Source organism: Ornithorhynchus anatinus, chromosome 2, assembly GCF_004115215.2.
Source record: "Ornithorhynchus anatinus isolate Pmale09 chromosome 2, mOrnAna1.pri.v4, whole genome shotgun sequence".
Taxonomy (NCBI): Eukaryota; Metazoa; Chordata; class Mammalia; order Monotremata; family Ornithorhynchidae; genus Ornithorhynchus; species Ornithorhynchus anatinus.
This window is the reverse complement of record NC_041729.1, coordinates 28,288,141-28,307,084: the sequence shown is the minus strand read 5'-3', so window position 1 is coordinate 28,307,084 and position 18,944 is coordinate 28,288,141. Positions and strand designations below refer to the sequence as shown.

Below are 18,944 nucleotides of genomic sequence, written 5' to 3'. Positions count from 1 at the left end.
CCCAGCGCTTAGAACGGTGCTTTGCACCTAGTAAGCGCTTAACGAATACCACCATTTTTATTTTTTATTTATCCTACCGTAGTCAATTAATCGATCGATGGTATTTAGTGAGCACTCGCCGTGTGCGGGGCCCTGTACTGAGCTCTCGGAAAGTACAACTCAGCAACCGAGAGAGACCATCCCTGCCCACAACGGGCTCACGGTCTAGAAGGGGGGAGACAGACATCAAAACAAGTAAAAAGGCATCAGTAGCGTCAATATAAATAGAATTATAGTCAGTCCTTCAGCACGCATATACATATCTGTCATTTATTAATTTATATTCCCGTCTCCCCCTCTAGATTGTAAGCTCACTGTGAGCAGGGAACATATCTACCCGCTCTGTTGTATTGCATCTCCCAAGTGCTCACTACGATTCTCAGCACACAGTAAGCACTCAACAAATACCATCAATTGCTTTGAGTGTTCGATTGATATTTTCTGTTTGTGTAGGTGTTAACCAGATTGTACCGATTGATAGTCTTCTTAAAAACCAACCAAAACGTGATTTGATTTAGCCGAAGCCTAGGTCTATCTTAGTTGCGGAGGAACTTGTGATTTTGAAGTGTTCTGCGGAGTGGGTGGGGCTTTCCCTTGTAGTTTCTCTAGGCTGAGGATGGCTTCATTTGGACACGCTAGGGAGCTATTTGCAAGAAGCTATTTGCAAGAGGTAGCATTGCCTGGTGGATGGACCAGGGCCTGCGCGTCAAGAAGCCCTGGGTTCTGATCCCGGCCCCACCACTTGTGAGCTGTGTGACCTTGGGCAAGTCACTTTGCTTCCCTGTGCCTCTGTTCCCTCACCTGTAACATGGGGATTAAGACTGTCAGCCCCATGTGGGACATGGACTGTGTCCAACCTGATTCACTTGTATCGTCGCTCAGTGGAAAGAGCACGGGCTTGGGAGTCAGAGGTCATGGGTTCGAATCCCGACTCCGCCGCTCGTCAGCTGAGTGTGGGCAAGTCACTTAACCTCTCTGTGCCTCAGTGACCTCATCTGTAAAATGGGGATTAAGACTGTGAGCCTCACATGGGACAACCTGATGACCCTGTATCTACCCCAGCACTTAGAATAGTGCTCTGCACATAGTAAATGCTTAACAAATGCCAATATTATTATTATTATTATTATTGTTATCTACCCCAGCACTCAGTACAGAGCCTGGCACATAGTAAGTGCTTAACAAATACCATGAAATAAAAGGTGTCGCAGCTGGAGATGGGAGGAAGTGAGCGTGTTACCAGATTGCAGACCCACTTCATTTTCTGGGAAATGAACAAGAAAAAAATCATCTTGACCTTCCTGGAGACTTCCACCTAAGAATCTCTAGACAATAATGATATTCCTTAAGCACTTGCTATGCGTCAAGCACTTTTTCTAAACGTTGGGGTAGATACAAGTTAATCAGGTTGGACGAGGTCCCTGTCCCACATGGGGTTCCCGGTCTAAGTAGGAGGGAGAACGGGTGTTTCATTTCCATTTTACGGTTGAGGAAACTGAGGCAGAGAAAATTTATGGAACTTGACTAAGGTCACCCGGCAGACAAGTGGCCGAGTGACTAGTGAGTAGTATCTCTCTCTTCCTCTCTCCCCCCCCCCTTCTCTTTCCCTCTCACCCAATCCTAACCCTGATTTATTTATGAATATATACACACAGATATATGTACACGTTACATATATATGCACATAAGTGTCTAGTCTCTTTCTTTCCTCTGATTTAGTACAGTGCTTGGCAAACAGTAAATGCTGAAAAATAATTTTACTACTCTTTCTCAGTCAGTCGATCAGCTTTGAGCACTGACTGTGCGGAGCACTTTACTAAACATTTGAGAGAGTGCAATATAATAGAGTTGGTAAACACTTTCCCTGCCCACAAGAAGCTTAGAGATTAGAGGGGGAGAGAGACATTGACATCAGTAAATACATTACGGTTATGGACATCTGTACCGTGGGGCTGAGGTTGGGGTGAATGAAGGGTGCAAATCTCGCTGACACAGAAGGGAGAGGGGAGTAGAGGGCTCAGTCAGAGAACGCCTCTTGAAAGAGATGTGGTTTTAATAAGAAAATGGGGAGAGCGATTGCCGGATATGAAGAGGGAGGGAGTTCCAGGCCAGTGGCAGGACGTGGGAAAGGGGTCGGGGGCGAGATAGAGGAGACGGAGCTACGGTGAATAGGCTGAGGTTAGAGGAGAGAAGCGAGCATGCTGGGTTGTAGTAGGAAGCCAGCGAGGGGACGTAGGAGAGGGCAAGGTGATTAAGTGCTTTAAAGCCAACGGAAAGGAGTTTCTGTTTGCTGAGGTGGTTGGGGAACCACAACCACAGGAGTGGAGAAAAATGGACTGAATGTTTTTGTAGGAGAAATGATCCGAGCAGCAGAGTGAGGTATGGCCTGGAGTGGGGAGAGACAGGAGGCAGGGAGGTCAGCAAGGAGGCTGATCCGGTAGTCAGGGCAGGATCGGAAAAGTGCCTGGATCGACGTGGTACCAGTTCGGATGGAGAAGAAAGAGGAACGAGAATCAGAAGGAACGGGGTTCTAATCCTGGCTCCGCTACTTGTCTACTGTGTGAGCTGGGGCAGGTCACTTCACTGCTCTGTGCCGCAGTTACCACATCTGTAAAATGGGGATTAAGACTGTGAGCCCCATGTGGGACAGGGACTATGTCCAAGCTGATTAGCTTGTATCGACCCCAGCGCTTGGTACAGTGCCTGGCGCATAGTAAGTGCTTAACGGATACCATAAAAAAGGTGCCCCAGCTGGAAATGGGAGGAGGTGAACGTGTTACCAGACGGCAGACTGCCACTTACCTGGGCTTTTAAACTCTGTGAGATTTTTCCCTCAGGTTCAAAGACCTCAAAGTTTCAGGGTGAGGGAACCAAACAACCTGTTCTCCTACCTAAATGAGCGGGTGGCATAAGGATAAGTAAATTTTGGGTAGCATTAATCTCTGCCCTGAAGGTACATTAGCAAAGAGCTTGTTTATTATCCCCGTAACCAACCGTGTTCCTTGAGCACCTATTAAGGGCAGTGCGTTGTACTAGGAGCTGGAGGGAAGTGGAAGAGAATCTGACACGATCCAGAACTTCAAGGCACTTTCCATCTTCAGGGAGAGATAAAGCAGATACGAAGATACAGCTGCAACTAGATATTAAATGCATAAACCAAAGGAGTACGAAAAATAGATTTGTACACACCAGATTTTCAGAGATCTACAAATCCTGGAACATCTGAAGCAGGTAAGTAAAAAGGGGAGTGAGTTGCTGGAAATTCCCGAAAGGAATGAGATCATCCTCTTGAGAAAGATTACTCTTCCTTTGGTTAGTGAAGCATGATCTGCAGTGGAGAGAAGCACAAGGCAGAAAGACCAGCACTAAAGCCGTGTGAGTAATTCAGTTGTAAGGTCATCAAGGCATTCACTAGGACAGTGACTGTAGCAGGGAGGGAAAAAAATAATCCAAGAAATCGTGCAGAGAAACAGCTTGGCCTTGTGGATAGAGCATGGGCTTGAGAGACAAAAGGGCCTGGGTTCTATTCCCGGCTCCACCACTTGTCTTCTGTGTAATTAATTAATTAATGTTGGTATTTGTTAAGCGCTTACTATGTGCAGAGCACTGTTCTAACCGCTGGGGTAGACACAGGGGAATCAGGTTGTCCCACGTGGGGCTCACAGTCTTCATCCCCATTTTACAGATGAGGTGACTGAGGCACAGAGAAGTGAAGTGACTTGCCCACAGTCACCCAGCTGACAAGTGGCAGATCCGGGATTCGAATCCATGACCTCTGACTCCAAAGCCCGTGCTCTTTCCACTGCGCCACGCTGCCCCGGGCAAGTCTGTCCGTCTCCCCCGATCAGACCGTAAGCCCGTCAAACGGCAGGGACCGTCTCTATCTGTTGCCGACTTGTTCATTCCAAGCGCTTAGTACAGTGCTCTGCACAGAGTAAGCGCTCAATAAATACTATTGAATGAAAGTCACTTCACTTCTCGGTGCCTCTATTCCCTCATCCGTAAAGTGGGGGTTAAGACTGTGAGTCCCATGTGGGACAGGGCCTGTGTCCAACCCGACTTCTTTGTATCCGTCCCAGTGCTCTGTAGAGTGCCTGGCACATAGTAAGCGCTCAACAAACACTACAGGTATTATTACAATTATTAACTCCTGGTGATGGATTACACTTGGGCCCCAAGAGAAGCCAGGACAACCAAGATGACTCCAGGTTATGAGACTGAGTGGACCCGAGGGGTAATGTTTAGAAATTTTTAAAAATTTGTAAAGTTTATAATACCCCTCCCTAAAGGCAACCGCCTTCCAGTGCTGGGGTTTTTTTAGATTCCGTTTCCCCTGCTTCATGAATACGTGTGAGGACCGTGCTGAACTAGTCAGAATTTCTTGGAATTCTGGTTGTGCAATATCTGTAGTCATCATAGTTCCTGTAAATAGTAATTTCCCTTCTTGAGGAAATAAGTCTTGGAACAGAAACATTTGTTCCTGTGCTCTGTCAATTCAGTTCATATCCAGAGGAAGCTCCAGTATTTATGTGAATTCACTTTTTAGCCCTATCGTCTCCTCCACCATACTCCCGGTAATAATAACTGTGGCATTTGTTAAGTGCTTGCTACGTGCCAGACACTGGACTAAGCACTGGGGTGGATACAAGCAAATCGGGTTGGACACAGTCCCTGTCCCGCACGGAGCTCACGGTCTCGAGCCCCATTTTACAGATGATGTAACTGAGGCCCGAGGTCACACGGCAGACAAGTGGCAGAACTGGGATTAGAACCCTATTTCAGGAGCTCTGGTTACTGATCTCCCTCACTTTCGCTTTTATGTGGAAAGTTATTTTTTTGTAGACCGTCAGCTGCAAAACATCTCTAGCTTCCTTGGTATCTTTGTTTTTCAATTGGCTGAAAAAGTTTGCATATCTTGCCAGCGCACAGGAAGAACAGTGCTGAAGTTACTTGGTTACCACTGCTTTGAGGTGTTTGAGGAGGATAATCTTCTTCCTCCCAAAATATGAGCAAATAGCTTAGCCAGAAAAGGCAGAAAATGGACAAACGAAATGGCTACGTTGTTCTCAGGCCACCCTTAATCGATCAATCGATCGCATTTATCGAGTGCTCACTGGGTATCAAGTACTGTACTAAGCTCTTGGGGAAGTAAAATACAAAACAGTTGGTAGACATGTTCCCTGCCCACAAGGAGCTTACAGTCTAGACGAGAACCCTATGCTTTTCACACAGTAAGCGCTCAATAAATACAACTGATTGATTGATTAGGAGAAGCAGAGAACAGCGCAGCTTCCTAGCCTCATTTGTCCTGTGGATCCCTAGTGCTTCTCCATTTAGTTCGACACATTTCTCGCCACCCCAAGCCTGTGGCCAGCAGAGCAGGGGAGGGGAGGGAATGGGACTACAAGCCAGTGGCAAGCAGAGAGGGGTAGGTGAGGGAAAGAGGAGGATTTGGGGAGGAGTGGGACTGGAGTTCTGCCGTGAATGTAGAGGCAGCCACTGCACAGGCTGAAATACTGAGAATATCTACACGTCGCCTAAGCTCTTGAGCTCCGCATGTGCGGGCGAGCTTGTTCAGAAGTACTTCTGGAAAAGATATGCCGGGGAATTTGGGACATCTAGAATGGATCACATGGCAGAGTGTGGGCAGGTCTCATTGGCATGGAAACACCTGCCCTGAGCAGATTCAGGAGTGACGTTCTCCCGGCAGGAAGAACGGACGAGCCCCGGTCCAGCGAGAAGAGAAGGGACCCCAGAACAGAAACCTGAGGGACACTCACAGTGAGGAGATGAGAGATGGAAGAACTGTCAGGGAGAGAAACTGAGAAGGAGCGGTCGGAGAGAAAGGAAGGGAACCGGTTGAATCCCAGGTTGGTGAAACCGAGGTCGAATATCATTTCGACCTGGTCGCTCCTGTGACGGTCTCCCGGCAGGGACAACAGATGAGCCTCGGTCCTGAGACAGAGTACAGTAAAGGAATGGGGCGGGCAAAGGTGCAGCCTTCACCAAAATCCAAGGGCCAACTTCACCCCCGTTCTAGTCAACTGTGGGCAGAACCGGGACTAGAACCCTGGTCTCCTGATTCCCAGAGCAGTGATAGAGTCAAGAGTGTTGGGGTCTACTCCCAAATCTACTCTTAACTGTGTGATGTTGGGTAAGTCATTTACCCACAGAATACCTGAGTTCTTCCCTTTTTAAAAATGGATCATCAGATCTTCCCCCGACTCCCTGGTAAATGTATTTTGAGAATAAATAAGATCATCTGCGAAAAAAATCCTTGTGGTTCAGAATATTTGTTATTTCTTTTTCGGCCGCTTCTTCTGTCACTTGCCGTCCTCACTGTCCACTCCCTTTGAGAAATGTTATTCGACCTCAGTTTCACCAACCTGGGATTTAACCGGTTCCCTTCCTCTCACTCTGACCGCTCCTTCTCGGTTTCTCTCCGTGACAGTTCTTCCATCTCTCATCTCCTCACTGTGAGTGTCCCTCAGGTTTCTGTTCTGGGGTCCCTTCTCTTCTCGCTGTACCCACACTCTCTCTCAGAGGGCTCATCCCACTCGTCAGTTTACACAACTCCTGGTCGATGGATTTATTCAATGGTTGAAATGCTCACCGTTTCTGGCAATTTCTCGTTTCAGACCTCACCAAGTGATCCGCCAGCACTCAAGATGGGACAGCGTCTTACCTCTCTGGGCTCCATCTCGTGGCTCTGTTTCCTCTTGTGGGCAGGACATCCCTGTAAGTTCTTAGAATTGCTTAGCAGCTTTCTAAAATCACCTTCTCTGTTGAGGAATACCTTTTGCGGAAAGTCCACTTTTTTGTGGAATAACTCGAAAGCAAGTTAGATCATGGAAATACCATGTATTAACACCCTTAATACCTTAAGCAGTGTTCTTTTTGTGTTAAATGCTTTCTTTGTACCAGGTACTGTTCTAACCACTGGGATAGAAACAAGATAATCAGGTGGTCTGTAAAACAGGGCTCACAGTCTCAATCCCCATTTCACAGAGGAGGTAACTGAGGCACAGAGAAGCAAAATGACTTGCCCAAGGTCACACAGGAGGCAAGTGGCAGAGCCGGGATCAGAACCCAGGTCCTTCTGACTCCCGGACCCGTGCTCTGCCCACTGGGCCAAGCCGCTTCTCGAGATCTGAGAGACTTTGAATGGGCTCTTCTTACAAACCAAATAGAATTTAAGGGAATGATCCAGTCTCCATTTCAGATATGTTGCCTTGCAATGACCTTGAATGAAAATAACCATAACAGTGATTAGTATTGTGAGATATGTCAAGTACTTACTCTGAAAAACACTCAACTGGAGATTAGTACCAGGCGGACTAATGTCTGGCTTTGTGTGGTTCTGGAAAAGACTTGAGCATCTGGCTAGGTTCCCTCTGGCTACTAAACACTGTGGTTGGTTACTAGCTGGGCGAGTTCCAGGAGCGTTGCCGAAAAGACTATAGAACCCCCACCTCCTGGCCCTCAAATAGATAATCCTTATTTTCAGCAACCGACTCTCTTGAGAGGTAAAATGCATAGGTTACTTCCTCATTCGGCGCTCATGGGCCGTGCAGCTGTTTCCTATTTAAAGTCCCCACCTCCCTTTCCTTTCTATCAATTCAGCCCAGGTTCCCAGGTTCTTGCCCTGCCTTCTACATTCCCTGTTTTTTTCCAAGACTGCTAGAATCCAGTTTGATCAGCAGGTCTACCGGTGAGTTCCAACTAATCCACCCCTTGCCAAAGTGTTCAACTGAATGGCATTTGTTGAGCGCTTACTATGTGCCAGGAACTGTTCTAAGGGTTGGAGATACAAGATAATGGGGTTGGACACAGTCCCTGCCCCACATGGGGCTCACAGTCTTAATATCCTACTTAATATCCTGTGAAACAGTGGGTTCATAAAGAAGGTCTGTGCCAGTGGGCCATATTTTCTTTGTTAAAATTCCTGCCTTCGACCTAATTTCTTTCCCATCTAGGGTCTAGGTCCCCATACGTACTTGCAAAACATTTTAGGAAGGCAAAAATGAGCTGTAGAGCTATCCCAGCCATCGTTTCCGTGGTGTCTGCGTGTCCTTGGTTTGAGAGTACGGAAAGGCCGACCGCGTCTGTCCCAAGAGGTCATTTTAGCCAGGCTTATCGAGGTTTCTCGGTTAATAACTTTGCTCCGCTCCTTTCAAAGCGAGGGCTACGGACCTTGAAGTGAGCGTCCAGTGCTTTAGTGACTACGAGACAAAGCTGACCTGTGAGTGGAAAGTGAACAGACCGGCAAACTGCAGTACCGAACTCCAGCTCCACTACGAAAGGAACGTACGTCCTGAAAGGTAAATGTGAACCAAAGTATACTGGCGTGTCACTGCCGAGATGCACGAGTGTGTGGACTAACTGGGCTTAAGGGTGACACCCTTGTCTAGGGATAAACAGTTGAACGGGCCAGAATCCTAAGCGTCCCTCAGTCCTACCTTGGGTAATTTGTTATGTAGTCTACAGATTTATTATCAGCAGTGCTGAACTTAAGGCCGAGCGGGCTCAGACAGTAACAATATAATACGCATTTGTTCAGCGTTGACTCTGTGCAGCGTGGCCCAGTGGCTAGAACACAGGCCTGGGAATCTGAAGGACCTGGGTTCTACGTCTGACTCCGCCGCTTATCTGCTGTGTGACCTTGGGCAAGTCACTTCACTTCTCTGTGCCTCAGTTACCTTGTCTGTAAGAGGGATTAAGACTGTGAGCCCCTCGTGGGACTTGGCCTGTGACCAACTTGTGTCCCACAAGCTAATCGTAGCTTCTGTGTACCCCAGTGCTTGGCACAAAGCCGGCGCTTAACGACTGCCATCCAAAAGCACCGTTCTGAGAACTGGGGTAGATACAAGTTAACCAGGCAGGACACAGTCCCTGACCCACGTGGGACTCAACGGTCTAGACAGGAGGGAGAACGAGTATTAAATCCTCATTTTGCCGAGGAGAAAACTGAGGCAGAGAGAAGTTAAATGACTAGCGCCGGGTCACACAGTGGCAGAGCCGGGATTAGAACCCAGGTCCTCTGACTCCCAGTCACGTGCTCTGTCTGTTAGGCCGTGCTGCTTCCCAGCTGGTGTCTTCAAAGACTAATCCGGCCCAAATCAGCGAGGTAGAGGCTGGAGCATCCAGAGAAAGGGACGGAAATGACGTCTATTAATGTACTGTAGAGTACATGCCGTAAATATAAATTTGAGGCCACCGCACCGTACAGTGACCTTTCACCCTCTCTCATCCATCTACGTCTTCTCTTTCACCCCCTCCCACTCAACAAGCCACATTCTCTCACCAATCCTCCTACTCCCTTGCCTATCTCTTGCTGCCTCTGTCTCTCTAACTTGCTGTGACTTTGAGTCTTCCTCTGTGCATCACCTTCTATCACCTTAGTCTCCATCTCTCTTCTCTGCCCCGGTCTCTTTCTTTCTGCCCGTTTCCGACTCCGAGTTGAAAGAGCAGAAGTGGGCGGAAAACATTCAGTGACGATGTCTTCGAGCAATCGGAGACGGGGGACACCCAGGGGAAAAAAAAATTTAAAGGCCCGAAAGACACGGGCCTGAGTGGAAATTATTTTCTGATTATTTTTGAATCCTAATCACTTTGGTAATTAGTGTGCTATAATAGTTAATACGGAAGTCTGTCAACGCACATCCATCACCTAGCCTAAATAGTGAAATAAGGATGTACTGTAATTTCAAATAGTCTCTTTAATGGTACTTGTTAAGCACTTAACGTATGCCAAGCACTGTACTGACCCAGGGTAGATACAGGATAATCAGGCTAAAGTCGCTGTCCCATATGGGGCTCACAGCATAATTAGGAGAGATTTAATCCCTATTTTACTGATGAGGAAATGGAGGCACAGAAAAGTTAAGTGACCAGCCCAAGATCACACAGCAGACAAGTAGAAGAGCTGGGATTAGAACCCCGATCCACTGACTCCCAGACCCATTCTCTTTCCACCAGGCCATTCCGGGGCAATGGTTAAGAAAGAAAACATCCAAAGAGGCAGGTTGGCCAGGACAGAGTCCTTCAGGGTGAGACTAATAATAATAATAATAATAATGTTGGTATTTGTTAAGCGCTTACTACGTGCAGAGCACTGTTCTAAGCGCTGGGGTAGATGCAGGGTCATCAGGTCGTCCCACGTGAGGCTCACAATCTTAATCCCCATTTTACAGATGAGGTAACTGAGGCACAGAGAAGTTAAGTGACCTGCCCACAGTCACACAGCTACCCAAGAGTATATTAGTCATCCAGCTGTCAGCAGACAGAGAAACAGACTGAACTTCTGCCTTTCTCTAGCACCCACGTTGTCGAGCCCGCTATCACCAGTGCTCAGAATCAGTATTCCAGATTTGCGATCCTCTGGAAGTTCTGTACAATGCCTTGGCCTCATGGAATTTAACAACCTCCTAGTCAGGGGACCTGCCGACTTCTTACCTGACTCATTAGTCAGAGGTAATTTGACTCTTCAGAAATATTTCCCAGTTGGACTTAACCATGGGGCTTTGGGCTACTTTGGGAAGCAGCGTGGCTCAGTGGAAAGAGCCTGGGCTTTGGAGTCGGAGGGAATGGGTTCGACTCCCGGCTCTGCCACTTGTCAGCTGTGTGACTGTGGGCGAGTCGCTTCACTTCTCTGTGCCTCAATTACCTCATCTGTAAAATGGGGATCAACTGTGAGCCTCACGTGGGCCAACCTGATTACCCTGTATCTACCCCGGCGCTTACAACAGTGTTCTGCACATCGTAAGCGCTTAACAAATACCAACATTGTTACTTGCCCACTCTAAGAGGTAGTGAGTCGCGGTTTCTCTGTGGCAGAGGTGAAGGAAGATGGGTTTCTTGTCCCTTGTTCTTGTTGTTTTTTGTGGTCTCTGTTCAGCGCCTGCTATGTGCCAGACACGGTACCGAGCACTGAGATTTGTCTTGTCCAGCCGTTTCCGGCCCCTAACGACTCCATGGACACATCTCTGCCAGTCCGCCCCGCCTCCATCTGCAACTGTTCTGGTGGCGTATCCAAAGAGTTTTCTTGGCAAAAATACGGAAGTGGTTTACCGTCGCCTTCTTCCGCGCAGTAAACCTGGATCTCCGCTCTCCACTCTCTCCCATGCCGCTGCTGCCCAGCACAGGGGAGTTTTGACTTGTACTTTTGACTTGCCTTCCACTCTCTAGCCACTGCCCAAGCTAGGAAAAGAATGGGTATGACTCTGTTTGACTCTCCCTCCCATAGCCGGGACTCGTAGAGTACTGGAAACTCTCCGGGTGCCATCCTGAGAAGGGTGAGCGCCGAGAGAGAGGTACAAACTAATCAAGTTGACACAGTCCATGTCCCACAACGGGCTCACAGTCTTAATCCCCATTTTACAGATGAAGTAACCGAGGCATAGAGAGGTTAAATGACTTGCCCAAGGTCACACTGCAGACAAGAGGCAGAGCTGGAATTAGAACTTAGGTCCTTCTGACTCCCAAGCCCGTGCTCTATCCATTAGGCCATGCTACTTCTCTAGTTCCTTAAGACTGCAGTCACCAGACATAGATAGGGCCTTTCCCCATGGCCTCTGAAGAAAAAAAGCGAAACAAAACATTGTGTTTTCAGTGACTTTCTCGCGGAAAATGCCCCCTAGTTCTGGGTGACTGTCAAGTGCTTTCTAAAGGCTAATGTGATTAAGTCTGACAGTCTTGCAAGAGAGTATTTCACCCAGAAAACATCTTGGCCTAAGATCTGCTTCTAGGCTCTTCAAAAATGACTTGGTGACCGGAAACCTCCGAGACCACAAATGTTGAATTTTGGGTACTTGGTATTCATTCCACCCTCAGTCCCGTGGCGTTTATGTTTATATCTGTAATTCCTTATTTCTGTTAATGTCTGTCATCCCCTCTGGACCGTAAGCTCACTGTTGGCAGGGAACGTGTCTACCAACTCTGTCGTGTCGTACTCTCCCAAGTGCTCAGAACAGTGCTCGTCACAGAGTAAGCGCTCAGTAAACACTATCGATCGATTGATCCTCAGAAATAGCCTGTGTGTTCCTGAGAACAAGAAAAGCAGTGGCGGTGTCTCTCCCGTTGAGTGCGTGTGCACAGTTGAAGTGCAGAAGATTTATTCTTCGGATATATTTGAACTTAAGATCCAAGCCGGGGACAACGTACTGTGGAATCTCACCTTCAGTCCTTTCGAAAATGGTGAGTTAGGATGGGTTTGGTTTGGGGTTTTATCTGTCTTTGTGCTGTCCTCTTCCCTACCACGGTAAGCTCCCTCAGGACAGGGATTGTCTCCACTATGTCTAATATCCTCTCCCAAGCCTTTAATCCACTGTTCTTCCAAAGTAAGCGCTCAAAAAATACTATTGATGAATTATCTGTTCTTCGGAGGGTCTCTAGCAACGTCCAGACCCTCCGTGCTGCCAGATTTCTTCCAAAGCAGATAGACAGATACAGGCCAATTTGGGCCAATAGGAGATCTTGCCATTTTCCACTCTGTAGATCGTCCAAGCCAAGCATCTCCAGAGAGCAAAAAGGCCACTGTGGGTTTGCTGGGCAGCTGTGGCTTCCTTGGGATATAGATTTTGTCCTTTTTTAATAAATGTGGTATTTTCTGGTTATAGTATTGGTTAAGTGCTTACCATGTGCCAGGGACTGTTCTAAGCGCTGGGGTAGATGCAAGCTAATCAGGCTGGACACATGGGGCTCATAGTCTTAATCCTCATTTTACAGATGAAGTATCTGAGACAAGGGAATTGAAGTGACTTATCCGAGGTCACACGGAAGACAAGAGGCAGAGCCAGAATTAGAACCCAGTTCCTTCTGATTCTCAGGCCTGTGCTCTGATCATTAGGCCATGCTCCAGACTTTAATCCTTTGGGTCCCTAATAGATACTGTTGATGCCTACGCGGATGTTATTGATGATGATGGTGATGATGATGATGATGATGATGATGATGACTCAATCCTCGAACTTGATATTAAGTTTGCAATGCTTTTTCCCCCAAAGTTAAGCCAAAAGTACCAGGAAACCTTACAATCCAAAAGACTAAAAATGGCTACTTCCTCCTAAGCTGGGACAACACTTACACCATGGACAATTATATTTACAATAAATTATCGTATGAAGTCGAGCTTTGGGATAAAGAGGATCCAAGTGAGGTGAGTAGTTCTTTTTGCGGCCCGTGGCCTGCCCCTCTAGACTATAAGCTCACTGTGGGCAGGGAACATGTCTGCCTACTTGGTTAGATTGTACCCTCCCAAGTGCTTAACACAATGCTCTGCACACAGAAGGCGCTCAATAGATATACCCCCGATTGATCCATCGATTGAGGCCTGTTGTTTGTCACCTCCTGAGAGCGGCTTTATCAGATCCTGTTTCGATGATCAGAATCTGGAGGGCGTTTTAGAGTTCATATCAACTCATGGAAAACAGAGGCTGGCATCCCGATTTCGTTCATCTTTAATAGCTATGGGACTCTCAAAAATGTCAGAATGTATTCAGAGAGAAAGAGCAATTCTGTCTAGCCCAACTATCTGCACCCAGTGGGTGCTCAGGAATTTCTGCTATTTTGTTGCCAAATGTCCCCTGTCTTTCTAGTTAGAACTCCTTGAACTTTTCTGAGATCAAATGCACCCAGATCAAGTCAATCAATCAATAGTATTTATTGAGTGCTTTCTGTATGCAGAACACTGTACTAAGCACTTGGGGAAGTACAGTACAAGAGAGTTGGTAGACCTTATCCCTGCCCACAAGGAAACTACAGTCTACGGGGAACCAAGTGCTACAATTTCTCATTAATGTGCTATTTCCCAAGATGATTCAAGGGCCCTCCAAGCATTCTTATTCCTACTGGTGCCTGGGAGAGGGAGGAAGTTTCCCAAGAACTTGGCACAATCCAAGACTTTATACATTTCCTGCTACTAGGCTAATTTTGACAAACAATTTTTGAAGTCGTAAGGATCTATCGGCCGGTAGCAATTAATTCCTTTAAAAAGGGCACACCTTATTTCAATATATGGCCCCGCTGGACCGTAAGCTCCTTGAGGACAGGGGTCATCTACGAACTCTATAGTAATACTAATGGAGCACCGGGTTAGAAACGAAGTAATCAGGTTGTCCAAAGTGGGGCTCACAGTCTTAATCCCCATTTTACAGATGAGGTAATTGAGGCCCAGAGAAGTGAAGTGATTAGCCCCAAGTCACACAGCTGACAAGTGGCTGAGCCGAGATTAGAACGCATGACCTCTGACTCCCAAGCCCGGGCTCTTTCCACTAAGCCACGCCGCTTCCCCTCTATTATTTTGTACTTTCCCAAATGTTTCCTACAGTGATTGGCAGTTAGCACTCAACATTCCCTCTCCCAACAGGGATGTACTGCTACTGTTTGTTGTTGTCCTAGTTGATTGGTTCGCTTTACCTCATTCTACTTTCATTGTGTGTGTGTCTTTGCCTCTCTCCTCGTGATTGGAAGGAGTCCCCTGTGTGTCAGGGAATCTGTCTGGAGCCATGTCTTTGTCACTCTTCTTATTCTCACTACAGTTTCCCACATGCTGTTGGCAGGCAATAAATGTCAAAGAACAGAAGAAGAGGCCTCAAAAAATAACCTCAAAAATAAACATTTAATAACTGTAGTATCGTTAAGCATTCACTGTGTGCCAAGCCCTTATACTAAGCATCGGGGTAGATAAGAGATGTTCGAGTTGGACATGGTCCCGATTCCACGTGGGGCTCAGAGTCTAAGTAGGAGGGAGAATAAGTATTTAGTCTTTGAAATTGAGAAATTGAGGCACGGAGACCGTGTGACTTGGCCCAGGTCACACAGCAAGCAAGTCACAGAGCCAGGAAGAGAACCTAGGTCACCTCACTCCCAGTCCCATGCTCTTTCCAGTAGGCCACGTTGCTCTCGAATATTTGGTACGTAAACCTCGTGGCACTCGGAATCGTTACAGTCAGCCCTAAAGCCTTTCGGACCATTAGGCCGCATTAATTAACGTTAGCGCCATCCAACTTCCAAACTCCCTCTGCCATTGCTAAAGCAGTATATGCAAACCTTTCTGGAACTAATAACTTAGAAGCTCCCCCTTCGGGACCCTGATTCCCCTTTCTCTACAGACAGCGGTATAACTAAAGGAATATTACTTTGGACCATGTGCACAGAGAGAGCCGACCGTCCATTATCTTTCTTCCTTTTATATGTCGGCTTCCTTCACCTGCTACTCTGTAGCTCGCGGTCTTCGCCTCTCGCCAGCTCACTTCCTAAATTTTGCTTCACTCTTTATAAATTTTACTTATATATTTAGCCGGCCATTCAATTATCCGTGCAGCCTATTTTGTTTGTAATGTTTTCTGTTTCGTCCTTGTTCTTCTTCTGGCTTTCACCATCTACAAATAATTATTTTCTGACGATAATTTTTGTCTGCCTCAGATTATATGCTTCTTGAGGACAGACGATGTATCTCTTAATCGTGGTTTCTCCCAGGTGCTCAGGACAGTGGCTGGCATTCAGGACGCACCCAGTGAACATCACTGATTGACAGGCAGGGGAATTGAACAGTTCTGTGGGAAAGTGTCCTGACAATGAATATCCCTGTGTATCATGGCTAAGATTGTATTCTGGTTATTATTTCTCTTTTACAGAAAACTAAACAGATCGTAGAGTATGTGAATACCTACTTGGAAATTACTGCCAACGAATTTAAGAACTGGCATTCTTATCGAGCCAGAGTACGGTCAAAACTTAAAGCAGATTTTGAAGGGCAAGACAGCGACTGGAGCCAAGAAATTGAGTGGCTCAATCGTGAGTATTGGGAATAAAGCCTTCACGTTGTTATATCCGAGGTCAGCGTGCGTAGCTGAGATCTTGTTAAACCTTTTAAAATATTCCACACATGCTATGAGTTTTTAAATAATAATAACGGGATTTGTTAAGCACTTACTCTGTACCAGGCATTGTATTAAGCACTGGGATGGATACAAGCAAATCGGATTGGACAGAGTCCCTTGTCCCTTGTGGGGCTCACAGTCTCAATCCCCATTTTACAGATGAGGGCACTGAGATGTAGAGAAGTTGTGACTTGGCCAAGGTGACACAGCAGACAAGTGGTGGAGCCAGGAGTACAACCCAGTTCCTTCTGACTCCCGGGCTCCCCTCTGAGCTCTAAGCTTCTTGGGGGCAGGATAAGTGTTTACCAACTCTTATACTGCACTTTCTCAAGCACAGCGCTCTGCTTACAATGAGTGCTCAAATAAAATTAATTCACTGGCTGAGAAAGAAAGAGCAATAAAACTATTTAGTGTTTACCGTTTGACAAGCACTGTACTAATAGAGGGGAAAGGCCCCGTTTTCTTCCCCCCTTTTTCCTCCCCGCCTTTTCCTTTGCTTCTCCTCCCCTTCCTTTCCCCCCCATCCAACACTCCCTCTACTCTACCCCCTCTCTGCCCCACCACACTTGTGTACGTGTACTGTACTTGTGTACTGCACTGTACAGATTTATTAATCCATTTACTTTATTAATGTGTATATGTAATTCTATTTATTTATATTGATGCCTGTTTACTTGTTTTGTTGTCTGTCTCCCCCATTCTAGACTGTGAGCCCGTTGTTGGGTAGGGATTGTCTCTGTTGCTGAACTGTACTTTCCAAGCGCTCTGCACAAAGTAAGCGCTCAATAAATACGATTGAATGAATGAATGTATGTATATCTATATATCTTATCTATATGTATATGAAAATTGGGGTTAGGATTAAATTAGAGAGAGAGAGAGAAAGGGGGGAGAGAGGAAAAGAGAGAGAGATACTTCTCATTAGTCATTTGGCCACTTGTCTGCTGTGTGACCTTGGTCAAATCCCATAAATTCTCTCTACCTCAGTTTCCTCAACTGTAAAATGGAAACGAAACAACCTGCTCTCCCTCCTACTTAGACTGTGAACCCCATGTGGGACAGGGACTGTGTCCAACCTGATTAACTTGTATCTACCCCAACGCTTAGAAAAGTGCTTGACACATAGTAAACGCTTAAGAAATACCATTTTTGTATATTCTTAGGAGGACGTCTCCAGGAAGGTAAAGATGATTTTTTTGATTGTTCATTTCACAGAATATGAAGTCAAGTTGGAAGATCGTTTGCAGCTGGGAGTTCTCATTTTCAGCGTCTTAATCCTGCCAGTTATTTTGATGTGTTATTTCAGCGTTATCAAGTAGGTTCAGTGTTTGGTGTCTTGTGCTATCGCTAAAGGAAATCTGCTTGCATCGCTAACTGTATAGGCAGTATCTGCCGGAATAATATGAGGATGACACGCTGATCTCTTTGATTTGAGTTGGATTATATTCCATTCGCTCAATCACTTGCAACTGTGAATTCATCTTGGCACCTCTGCCAAGTCGATCCGATACTCCTTAAAAACCAAAAGATCCCAGTTTCAGAGAGATTGTGGCCAAATTAGGATCTCATAAATTAGACAAATTAGAAAAGGGAGCCAAACCGCTGTAATGATTAGCTTATTGGACCATTTCTCCAATCCCAGCCCCTCAGGATGCTCATTGGGCAAGTCGTTTAACTGAAATTCAGTTTCTCTTTCAATGAAATGAGTTTAGTGATGATGATGATGATGATGATTATTACGTGTAAGTGCTTACTATGGGATAAGCACTGGGTAGATACAAAGTTTATCAGGTTGGACACGGTCCCTCTCTCACATGGGATTCACATTCTGGGAAGGGAGAGCAGGTATTTAACCCCCATTTGCAGATAAAGAAACTGAGACACAGAGAAGTTAGGTGACTAGCCCATGGTCCCAAAGCAAGCAATTGGTAAAGCTGGATTTTATAATAATAATAATAATAATAATAATGTTGGTATTTGTTAAGTGTTTACTATGTGCAGAGGACTGTTCTCAGCACTGGGGTAGATACAGGGTAATAGGTTGTCCCACGTGAGGCTCACAGTTAATCCCCATTTTACAGATGAGGTAACTGAGGCACAGAGAAGTGAAGTGATTTGCCCACAGTCACACGGCTGACAAGTGGCAGATCTGAGATTTAGAACCCAGATCCTCTGACTCCCAGGCCCGTGCTCTTTCCACTAGGCCATTTTGCTTCGCACTTCTCCCCTGTCATCAGTCTTAGACGGACATAACAACCCTACAGCAAGGGTGCACTTCAATCAATCAGTGGTATGTATTGAGTGTGCAGAGCGCTGTACTAAGCGTTTTGGGAGAGTCCAATTCAATCGATAGCATTTATTGAGCACTTACTGTGTGCAAAGCACTGTGCCGAGCATTTCAATGCAATGCGGACAATGCAGCGGAGTTAGCAGACAAGGACTGCATTACTTCCTCATAGATAGGTTTCACCTCTCTCTTCTAGTCACCCTGTCTTACCCTTAACCTTCTCCTTTCTCCGAGAACAAAGCCAGGCTTAATAATCCAAGCTGCTTCTAGCTGCATCCCTCCATTCTAAGGGCCGGATTCCTCAGGATAATAATAATAATAATAATCATAATAATAAGGATGGTAATTTTAAGCGCTTACTGTGTGCCAAGCACCGTTCTAAGCTCTGGGGGAGATATAAGGTAATCAGGTTGCCCCACGTGGGGCTCACAGTCTCAGTCCCCATTTTATAGATGAGGTAACTGAGGCCCAGAGAAGTGAAGTGACTTGCCCAGAGTCACACAGCTGACAAGTGGCAGAACCCGGATTAGAACCCACGACTTCTGACTCCCAAACCCGGTCTCTCGCCGCTGAGCCGCGCTGCCCCACATCTCCACTGTGCAAAGCAACCTTAACTATGGGAAGTTGAGGGAGCTTTAATAAAGATTTCTATAAAATGGTAGGGGGGGGGGGGGGGGCCCTCCCCGACGGCTGCGCGATCTCAGCCTCCCGGAGAAGGCACATTCAACCGATGTGCG

General features: G+C 46.5%; 1 protein-coding gene across 3 annotated transcripts in view; it reads left to right on the top strand.

Moving 5' to 3' along the window:
• The window catches only part of IL4R (interleukin 4 receptor), a 37,063-nt gene that overhangs the window by 11,080 nt on the left and 7,039 nt on the right, over positions 1–18,944 (top strand). The window contains exons 2-8 of one of the 3 annotated variants that reach the window (XM_029057575.2): positions 3,141–3,270; positions 6,678–6,777; positions 8,219–8,360; positions 12,065–12,234; positions 13,044–13,195; positions 15,675–15,834; positions 17,136–17,235. In XM_029057575.2, the coding sequence (XP_028913408.1) occupies positions 6,708–6,777; positions 8,219–8,360; positions 12,065–12,234; positions 13,044–13,195; positions 15,675–15,834; positions 17,136–17,235 (794 nt within the window). In that variant the 5' untranslated portion in view covers positions 3,141–3,270; positions 6,678–6,707. Of the gene's footprint in view, positions 1–3,075; positions 3,271–6,677; positions 6,778–8,218; positions 8,361–12,064; positions 12,235–13,043; positions 13,196–15,674; positions 15,835–17,135; positions 17,236–18,944 lie in introns of all 3 variants that reach the window. The other 2 variants (XM_029057574.2, XM_029057573.2) reach the window with 2 other exon arrangements.